This window comes from Gordionus sp. m RMFG-2023, chromosome 5, assembly GCF_954871325.1.
Source record: "Gordionus sp. m RMFG-2023 chromosome 5, tfGorSpeb1-WG-v2, whole genome shotgun sequence".
NCBI lineage: Eukaryota > Metazoa > Nematomorpha > Gordioida > Chordodea > Parachordodidae > Gordionus > Gordionus sp. m RMFG-2023.
In genome coordinates this window covers 25,077,867-25,089,441 of record NC_088779.1, presented here as the reverse complement: position 1 = coordinate 25,089,441, position 11,575 = coordinate 25,077,867, and the positions used below count along the sequence as shown (strand labels likewise).

The 11,575-nt window shown below is 26.2% G+C and overlaps 1 protein-coding gene across 2 annotated transcripts; it reads left to right on the top strand.

Moving 5' to 3' along the window:
• The first annotated feature begins 62 nt into the window (after window positions 1–62).
• On the top strand, window positions 63–7,190 carry LOC135929343 (NADPH-dependent diflavin oxidoreductase 1-like). Of its 2 annotated transcripts, none has more exons than XM_065465876.1 (12): window positions 63–226; window positions 272–446; window positions 481–579; window positions 621–713; window positions 757–963; window positions 2,357–2,705; window positions 2,909–3,350; window positions 3,902–4,021; window positions 4,612–4,761; window positions 5,978–6,096; window positions 6,770–6,864; window positions 6,950–7,190. In XM_065465876.1, the coding sequence occupies exons 1-12, from the start codon at window positions 94–96 to the stop codon at window positions 7,092–7,094; spliced, it is 2,127 nt and encodes a 708-aa protein (XP_065321948.1). In that variant the 5' UTR covers window positions 63–93; the 3' UTR covers window positions 7,095–7,190. The 2 variants fall into 2 exon arrangements, with proteins under 2 accessions (XP_065321948.1, XP_065321949.1); XM_065465877.1 differs by having other exon boundaries at window positions 169–225; window positions 290–446.
• Window positions 7,191–11,575: the final 4,385 nt, after the last annotated feature.

Here is an 11,575-nt window from a genome sequence, read left to right as displayed (position 1 = left end):
ATTATTAATGAAGTTTTTTGACATTTAATTGGCAGTCTGACGCCAAGCCTAAGGTAATTTTCATAACTATCACTCAATCAATTATTATATTTAATGATATCATCGATTTTGATATTATATGCTAGTCAAACTGGCAATGCTCAAGATGCTGCTGAAACTTTGCAAATAGAACTTGAGACTCGGAATATTAAGACTAGTTTATCTGCTATGGATGAATACAATATTGTAAAATTATTGGTTAAATAAATTTAACGGAATATTATATTAAGGCATAATCTGATACATGAAGAAAGCGTTATTTTTATATGCTCAACCACTGGACAAGGAAACGAACCAGATAACATGAAAATATTTTGGCGCTTTTTATTAAAAAAAGATCTTCCATATAATTCTTTGTTAAAACTAAAGTATATTATACTGGGGCTGGGTGACACATCTTATTCAAAGTATAGATAATCTAGATTTTATCACACAATTTAGATATAATTATGTAGCTAAGAGACTAAATAATCGATTAAAACAATTGTCGGCAATCCCACTATTGCCACTAGAATTAATTGATGAGCAATCTGATGAAGGGTGATTAAAAATAATACATTTTATAAATTGAAATATTTTAGAGTTCTTGAAAAATGGTTTATAAAAATATGGAAACTTTTTGAAGAAAATTCATTTTTAGATTTTAAAAAAATGGCTTCTCAAATATATTTAAAGTATTAAATATTGAAATACATAAAAATTATAAATTAATTTCAGACCACATCTCAAATATTCAGTAATGTATGTTGCCAAGAATAATTTAGCACCCAATTATAAAAATAAAGACAATAGAAATATTTCAATGTGTGATAAATATTATAATTGCTGCATGTTTAGCAATAAAAGAGTTACACCTAACAATCATCTTCAAGATGTAAGATTGTTAAAGATTGATATTTCACAACTTCCTGTACACTTAAAAAAGTTTAAAATTATATTCTTTTTTACAATATTTTTTTTTTATTTATCAATTGAAATTTTTTTTAAAAAATTAATTCAAAAAATATTTATAAATAGAAAGAAATTAAACATTATAAATTTTATTATATAATATACCAAATTAGGTATGGGGTTGTATTGATTACTCTTAAAAAAAATTATGATTAAACAAGTTAAATGGTCAGAAAACCTTACAGCACAATAATTGATCAAATATTATATCATCTATTGATGTATCATTTTTTATACAAGATCACATTATCTTATATATCAAAGATCTTCATATATCGGGCCAGCCCATAGCTTGGCCCCTAAATTATATTTTCTAGCGAATCTGGGTTTTTGAAAAATATTTTTTATTGAAATTTAGCTTTATTTAATTGTTAACCTAAAAGAATATTGCAATTTTCTTCTAATAATAAATTTGGCTTTAGCCAGGCCTGGCAATTTTTTTTAATATTAAATATAAGCTAGGCCTGGGCTTAAAAAATTTTTTACTCTCTGCCTGGAAATTTCTTGGTCAAGATATTAAGGCTCCTGAAAGTCTCTGACATATCCCATTTATTATTTTAATCATGGAGACTTATAAGGAAATAGAGCTGTTGTGTTTATATTAAATATTGGATTCGATCGAGGTCAACCTTTTTCAATATTGATTCTAATCATGTTAAAAAAACTGATTTGATATTTTCATTTTCTTTTGATTATTTTATGATTGTGTTGTTTTACTCAAGTTTATTATAACAATATATTAATAAAAGAAACCAAAATTAAATTTATTTGTAATGTTTAGCTAAAAAAATCAAATTATTTAAAAAAATAGAATATTTTAAATTTGATATGGTTTTTTGTTATATTATCTATGGATTTAAAACTATCTAATGAGTCACATTCAACTAGTGTTACTAAATTGTTGATTCTGCTTTCATTGCAGATTTTGATGACAGAAAGGTTTGGATATCTATTGGGGTAAATTTGAAAACTTACCTCTCATTCACAATTAGTGCTTGCGACAAATAATACAAAATATGTAAATGTAAAATTTTGATTTCACCGTTTTTTTTAAATTGACTACATCTAGCCATTTTATAGCTTCAGCCATAAACATTGCCCATATTTTAAATGAGATGGTAACTTTTGTGTCGTATAAAAAAACAAAATACATATTTTGTGAAAAGGTTTCTTTTTAGAAAATATTGATAAAGTCTATTTAAAATTAGTGGATCGACATAGCCCTAATAAAGATTAGTTTCTCCTTTATTAGCCCACGAATCTTAGCATACTTTTTTTATGAAAGAATGAAGAATAATTTTTTGAAAGCAAAGGCATGGCATCCTTTTTTTAGATATATTTCAAAATAAAAAATAACTCAATAAAGCATCCAACCCTTTGATGTGCTTTCATTTCAACCCGAAAATCGATCCGATACTTGCAGTGATTTTTATAAATTTTACGATTTAAACCCCTGCCAGCTTATAGAAATAACCGGTATTTTACAGCGAGGCTCCATCTCTAGCAACTCGGATTTTTTACAAAAATATTCTCACGTTCTAGGGCCATCACGTGATAGTGGCCTGAACCAATTGACGATCGGTGATTTGGTCAAAAGGTTTTTGAACCTTCAGGGGGTACCTCGTCGTTCTTTCTTCCGATTCCTGTGTTACTATGCCCATACCGCGTTTCAAATAGCGAATAATATCACGGATAATCTCCTCGAGGAAAACCTGGTTAATTTAACTTTAAAAAAATTTTATATGTAGAGATTATATCGGCTATCTGCGCATTTAATTTAAGAATAGTCTGACCAACCTGCATCCCTTATTGGTCCCAAATTTGGAATTTGAAAAACTGATTGGCTCTGAATTTGATCACATTCTGCTATAATTTATAAATCGCATCTTTGTTATATTATTATAAATTTTTTCGCTAGAACATGCTTTCTACCCAGGAACGCAATAGCATTCCTATTGTTGACATAGACTTTCGTGTATCATCAGTTCTATCGGAACTGATAAAAAACTCTTTTCAAACCCTTACATCATCTGTTCCCCATTCGAATCTCCCTGATTCTAACCAACCACCATTGCCACCTACCCTCTACAAAACCTATGCAGATAGATTAGAGCTAGAACGAGACAAGCTGAATCAGCTCTGCTCTCCACTACCTGATGATATAGACGAACTCCTCGCATACTCTACTCGGCCACGAAGGAATATTTTGGAAGTTTTACACGATTTTCCCGCCACATCAAGATGCGTTCCATTTGATCATCTTATATCCATCGTCGGCCCAATCACACCGAGGGATTTTTCTATAGCCGGCGTGAATTTCTGCCAAGACACTGGCTTAAATGAACTAGGGCAGGATGGAAGTTATTTTTTGTTTTTAAGACGGCATGATTGGTTCTTTATGCCAATCGGTTTTATAGGAGTTGAATTAAATAAACACTAAATTTCTGTAGGGGGGGGGGGGGATTTGAAAAATGTTTACAAACTCACTCACTGGATTAGTTACCGAACTTAATATGACACCCTTGAAACGAATCGTGTTTTTTTTTGTTGATCAAGAATTCACTATTTCATTTTTAAATCTTATTATACCTTATTTTTTAAAGCGCTTAAAACTGCCCTTCTAAATTGATATCTTTATCTCATCCTGAGTTTTATATTTTTTAATCCAGAGCCTGGTTCCCCATTTTTTTAAAAAAATAGTTTTTTCGAAGAATTCAGCCCAAAATTTTTAATTGAAATCACAAATAGCTTTGTCCTAATCCCAGAAAAATTCTAATCATATTTTGATAAAATTTTCAAAGGCTCTCACTTTTAAGATCTTTATTTAGACACCTTGCAAAGGGTTATTCTATTACAAATTGTTTTATAAACAAATGTCATTAAATTATAAATTTGAAAAAAATAAATATAGATATAATAGATAGCGACATCGAAAAATCGGTTGAAATTTTGGTGGCAATTGTGGAATACAAATCTAAGCTACGTGAATCTCGCAAGGGAACCTGCTCTTTTTGGCTTTCCACTTTATCTGGTTTTTAAAATCAATTCATAATTCTTTATTAAATATTCATTAATATTGAGTTATCCATTAAAATTAATTTCAATTTACCTTTTTCAAAATTGTGCAAACTCATATTTCGCTAGCCTATCTGGACCTCTGCCTATCTCAATTTTTTAACTTTTCCCCACGACGTACAATATCGTCTCTGCCTGTATCATACATACACCACAGTCCTAGTTCTTGCAAGTCCTTCATTATCATTTCTAAGATAAAGATTGAATAAATAAATTAAAAAATTTAAGATAGGTATTTTAATTTTATTTTTGTACATTGGGCCTTTTATTTTTGCTATAAACGAAATTTTCCCCGTTATATAGCTTCTGTCGATAATAGGCTGACAGTCATCTTGATATTTTCAAAATCGGATTGGTATCTTGATATTCTATAATTGGTACATCTCGATTTTCGTATAATACAAAATTTAGCTAAACTCAGTTATTGTTAACTCTCGGAGAATATAAATTTTATTTATTTTTAATCTGTTTATTTATGTCTAGCGCAAAATTTAAGAAAATTAGATTATCAAATCAACATTATTTCAAGTTTTTTTCTTTCTCTAGAAAACACATTCGTTCCGATAAAGATTAAAAAAGGATTCGTTCAAATACCTCTAGCGTTTAAAGGTCATCCTTTCATAATGGTAGGCCCTGGGACAGGCATTGCACCCTTGAGAATGTTGATCCGTTCCAGAATTCAAAATGGATTCAAAGGTTATTATTTAATGAATCACATTATTATATATATATATTTCCTTATCCAATTTATGCAATCTAAATTTATGTGTTTTGGCGAATACGTTTTTTAAATTTAATGAGACCTTACAAATATTTATTTTTTCATTTCATTAGGCTGTGTCCTAGATCTAAAAAAGATAAATATATAAATTTTCAAGAAAAAAATTGCATAAGCTATTTTTAATGTAAAAATAAAATAGTGTTCTAAATCATTTTTCGTCATTTACAAAAATTAATTTTTTTTAACAAAAATAGAAATTTACGAATTATAATTAAAAATATATATAAAAAAAACTAATATAATAAAAATGAATTAAAAAATATGTATGTATAAAAGAGAAATGGGATAAAAAAAATAATAAAATTTTTTAAAAAAGGGTACAAATCACCCTAGTGAAGAGTGAATGCTTAAAAAATTGGACCGGTAGATTTCCTTCCCTGGAAATCTGCTGTCCTTCATATTTTAAAAAAAATATTAGAGTATGTTATTTTTCGTATTTTATTCTCATTTTTTTGGTTATTTTTGACTTCGGGCATGTTGTGTAGGTAAATATGTTCTTTTGGGTTTGCCAGAAAGTTATAGTTTTTTTTACCTATGCCTTAAAAATGAATTATGGATAAATTCGCCTAGTATGAATGTGCTTAAGGTTGAAAATTTTATTTTGTCAATTTTCGAACACGGAAAGCGAGTTTTTATACAAATTCTTTTACCAATACATCGATACATGCATTGTGTTATGCCAAAGGTCCTACCTCTAGAGATGAGGATAAGCTTTTCGTCATTCGATGTGTTAAACCTTATGTGCCACTTGGGAGCAAGGGAATTTGGCTTTTTAGCTTAGATACTGCAAATTAATTTAAAACCTTTTAATAATTATTTTTTTAGGATTTTGCCATATAAAGTATGATACATTAATTTTTATATAATTTTAAATAGCGCTTATTCAATTTAAACTTAAAATAAAATTAAATTCTTCGTCCATTTTTTTGAAATCAAAATTATCAGAGTTGTTAAAGTAGCTAGATAGAAAATGTGCAGTAAATTTTTTTAGCTCACTTCAAATTAAATTTTAGCAGTACCTAAATTAGACATTATGCACACCTTATATAAGTATATAAGAATTATATCTGTATCCAGATACATTTACAAAATTGTATTTATACTTATTGATATGATTTTTAAATTTTTTAGAAAATTATCTGTTCTTCGGATGTAGGAACCAAGGGAAGGATCAATTTTTTTCTGATGAATTTGAATCTTACTGTCGAACAGGCTTCTTGAAACTTTTTAATGCCTTTTCTAGGGATCAAGTAATTCTATATTTTTAAAATAAAATAAATTATAGTGTTAAATATTATTTATTTTTTTTTGGGGGGGGGGGAGAGAATTTGGCTAGCTTCTCTCATAATTTTGATTTGAAGGCTTCATAACCACTTTTTGCAGGACGCAGTTTTTAAATTTTGGTTTTACCATCAATTTTTTAAAATACATTTTTTCCCGAAAAACTTCAATTATAATCACATTTCGAAAACAATGGGAGTGGTAAGAGTGTAGAGAGGATAATTTTTATTGGCATTAAAATTATTTCTACGTTATCAGCAAATTCTAATAATTTATTATTCGTATTTGTTTCTATTTGAATCATATTTCTATCCAATGTTTGAGCTGAACAATTGTTTAGATAGTTGAGGATATGATCGGGCCTCTAATCTTATATAGATTACTCTCACTCATTATACTCGATTGTGGAAAAAAATATATCGATTTTTTGCTAAAAATGTCTGATATGATTATGCCTTATGGAAAGGGGTTAATCTTCTATATATTTGAATAATTACTGTAGTTTTAATATTATAAATTTTGCAAACGCTTTATACAATTTTTTTTAGTCTTTACCTATTCTGTAAATATTTTAGACCGGAGTCGGACTAGTAACATCTCATATCATTTATAAGAATTTTATTTAATTAAAAAAAAATTAAGGATGAAAAAATATACGTTCAGGACGTGATACGGCGAGAAAATAAACTAGTATTCAGGTTAATGGCTAAAAATGATGCTTGCTTTTTTATATCCGGGTATATATATTTATATTGATGCGTTTACTTTAATAAATTCGCCCATTCATTGAATTATTAATATGAAATTTTTTAATATTTTCAGGCGGTCAAAATCTATGCCCGATGAAGTGTTAAAATCTCTGGCTTACGCTTTTGAAATTAACGGGGATATGTCCGAATCGGCGGCTATAAATATTGTCGAAAAATTGCTGGCCCTTAAACGCATCCAAATGGAGACATGGAGCTGATCTAAAAATTTATTATGTAATTATGCTATTTGTAGTTTTCACGATGATATTATATTCTGTTAAAATGTGTTATCCTTGGTAAAATATAATAAATAAAACGCCTCATGGATCGAATTGTATGTTATTTATTACTATAAATGGGGAATGAATTTTATCCTGATTGTCCCATATATCTAAAAATATAAATTTTTTATTTTGTTCTTCATAAAAGAGCCTATTATAATAATTTAGATGAAAAAAAATGAAACATATCAAAAAAATAGTGTTAATTTCATAATATATTGCATTCTAAACCTTTCTGCCATATTTAGGAAAAATCTCTAAACTTGTTACTTTTGGATAAAATCTTGAGTTAGTCTTTTTAAAAAAAATGGCTAAAGCGAGCTGCTTAAACACAACAAAAAAATCTTTAGAAAAATTAAAGTATGTAAAAACAAAAAAAATAATGATTAATTAGACTTTTATTAACTAATTATGAACTATGGATTCATATAAATAAAAATTAATGGAAATTATATTATATATTAGAAATAGAACCTAAAAAAAATATTACTAAAATTGTTTAGGCGCTTATTTTAAATTACTATTAAGTTTGAGACTATTTTGAACAACTAATGCACCAATTGTTAATGATTAATAAATAAAATTATTTAAAAACAAGAAAAATAATTGTGAACAGTGATAAATCATGCTTGATCGTTAAAAATTAATAGTATCCTTTAAACCCCGTAAACTGAGAACTCAGGACGTTGTATGATATACAGGCATGCTAAAAAAAATTGCACAATTCCAAAAGGTCATTTTCAATATTTCGCTTAAAAAGATTTTGTCAGCTCAAATGATTATAATTATTTTGGTCGAGAAATTAGTACGATTTTAAAAAATTCTCATTCATAACAATATTATAGCTAATTTATCATTTAATGTTTTTGAAGGAAGATAACAAAAATAATTAAGTGGTCTTATCCCAGTTTATAATATAATATGAAGGGTTATTGTATTGTATGTTATAGAGGTAAGGTTATCTTATTTGTAATACGTTTGAATATGTAAGTTATTGCGTTTAACATTATATTATAAGTCAATCATAGTCGGATAATTAATTCTAAAATTCAAACGGTTATTAATAATATAAAATAAAATTCCCCACGTATAAAATGTGAAAGTTAAAGTACATTTAAAAAATGGGAAATCAAAATATTCAACTTCTTTATAATATATATATATATAGTAAAAAAATTATTCCATTACACATTTATCTTAATAATAATTTATTATTTACTAAAAAAACACAGGTTAACATATATTCTAACTTTTTTTTATGCAAATCATAAATAATATAAAAATATAATATTCCAAATTAAATTTAAGAAACAATATACAACCTTAAAATTGGTTATTATAATACAATATTATAACTATAATGTATCTGTAAATTAATTATAGAGCTCATTGCAAATTAATGACATATACAAAATTACAATTCTTAGTACAAACATTCTTGATATCGAGGTGTTGTCTAAAATAAATAAATATTTGAGAGAACCGAAGAACACATATTTAAACCTATGATCTCCTCTGTAAAAGCCACATTTGGTGGCCGTGTTTTAGCCTTCTTCAAAGCTTGATTCACATATTGAAGCCAGGGGAGGTTTTTAGGGAAAGACTTTACATCGCCATTCCTAAATCCAATTTCATTGGAAGCCTCCTTTCTAAGAAGCTAACCTTACTTTTTTTATCATCTTTACCTATTTTATTTTTTTTATATATAATTATTACATTAATTTTAATTGTTTTTATATTATTATAACTTGTTTTGATTCGTATTAATAAAATATATTAAAAATTGCCAACCATATACTAAATTTTATTATAGAACACTATAATTTAGTCAATATTTTTTGTTAGAAGAATATCGTGCAGTTTTTTCTTATTTTATTATATTCTGTCTGATTATGTTTTTCCAGTAGTTTGTTTTATAAAGGAAATATATTATTTAATATTGCTCTTTACCTTTTTGCTCTTTGTGGGCTGATTTTCTTTTTTAGATTTATCTTCTTTATAAATTTATTTCTTTCATTCGTATTTGGCACATTCAATTCTTTTATTGCTATAATATATAACTATTTTACAGAAACGGAATAATAATCAATTAAAAATAGGATACTCAAAAAATAGAATTTTGAAAAAAATTTGGAAGAAAATAATAATTTATTTCGTCTTTTTCTCTTTTTATATCGCAAATTAAAAGTTATTAACAAACACATAATTTTTATACTTATTTAAAAATTCTTTATAATATGTATTTTAATAAAATATTTCTATTATAAGTTATTAATAAACGCATAATAATTTTTATATTTACTGTAAATAATAATATTCTTGATAATATATATAAAAAAATAATATATCTAATAGTAAAAATAATATCTCTAATGGTAATAATAATTAAAACAATATTCTCAGTAGAAGCGATAAAATCAACAAAAATTATGAATAAATAAAAAGATTTAAACATCAATTGGTAAATATTTCAGTCAATTTAGAATTAGTTAAAAATTATCAATTTTTCTTTTTCAATATACGTATTTAACAGTGATAACTTCTTTAGTAACGAAATTGTTGCATCATATTGTTAGAGTTTTGATTACTACCATTAAAATAAGCATTGTTTCAATAATTGCTATACCTTATTGTTTAAAATTATGAAATTTTCATATAAGGTTAAAACATTTATGTTACGTAAAAGAGAGTTTTATAATTTCATTGCTTATATTATATATATTAATACTAAAAAGGGATAATAAATTAAAATCTATAATATTTACTTCGTAAGGTGGCGTATTTTATTTTAATATAAATTTTTTTTATTTTAACTTTTCCAAAGTTAATTTACTTTTCGGCAATAATGTAATAAAATTCAACTTATCGACTATATTCATTTTTTTAAATTTTTTCAGGAAAGCATTTTAAAAAATATAGTTTTCATATTTTAAATAGGATATATCACAATGTATTAATTCAAATGAAGGATTATTTCTAAATTATATTTTACTATTTTCACTCTTGATATGGAAGAATTGGCAGATTCATGCCCGTTATTAGCTTGCTTTAAATGCTTAAATGCTATCCTTTTAAAAAATAAGCACTAATTTTGGAAAATGGTTTTAGCCCCGAAGTTTTTCCAAATATTTTAACATTCTTGAACCAAAAAAATTGGATCAAAATAAGATCTACTAAAATTTTAATCGATTTTGAATAGAACAATTATAGTTAAGCAGGTTTTCGTTTTATCGCATATAATATACTAGCTTAAAAAATAGTAATAAAACCATTCCTTTCAGCTTTTGTTTCTGTCATAATCCTTCATTTTTTTTAACATTAAAGCATTGAAACATCTATCTCTGACTATGGGGGATGTATATTTATACTCTGATTAAATAAATATGCATAGAGAAATAGATATGCTAAAAATTTGTAAATATATAAAATTTATTAAAAATCAAAGTTTGAAGAATAACAAACTCAAGTGATTGAAAATTTAATAATCTACTAAATAAAAAATTTAATTTTTAAAAGAATGTCACAAATATATTAATGGTGGTAAAAGATAAAAATCATATGAATCAACATTAACATGTTTAACTAATTTAACATCTGGGTGTGCGACACAGCAATAGAGGAGATATTCATGGGTTATGGAAATTATAGAAGTAGATATATATATATCGGCAATATATATCAGATTATGGTATTTAAAAGTATAAATAAAATTTTAACAAAAAAATCGTGAATGTTTCTCTAAATTAAAACATTAATTTTATAAATAAATATTTTTTATATGACATGATATAGGGATATTAGAATTGAAATATTAATAGTTATAAGGAAAGAGGTATTGAGACAGAAAATTCCAACAGGTAATATTCTCTATGAATATAATGCCCAGGTTCGTTCTTGTGTTTATAAAAAGTAGAGAAAACGCAATATTTTTCACATGCAAGCGTACCACAAGTATTTTTATATGTAATGTGATGCTGATGGGTAATATAAAAGATAATATATATTAATAAATATATTTTGTTAGAGATCCCTATTTTCAAATCAAATACTTAGTTTTATTTATAAAGGAAATTGGAAAAAAAACTGAACAGTTTGTAAATATTGTAATAACTGGAAATAGGTCATTCCATATCAAATCGACAAATAAACAAGATTTTTGCACGACCATCTCTAAAATGAGCGATACTTGGTATTTTAGTTATCTATATTGTATTAATTTTTAAAAGGGCTCTAACTCAATCGGATCGAATGATGCACGTCTTTAAAATCGAAAATCGGGTAAAGTGTGATTTATTTTTTAAAAAAATACTTAGAGTAACAAATTAGTAGTGTTGTTAAAGAACACAGCCGAGTCTACTTATCTGCCACTTGAGCCTAGTTTTTAGTAAAAAAAACGACTCCAAATCTAAATGACTAAA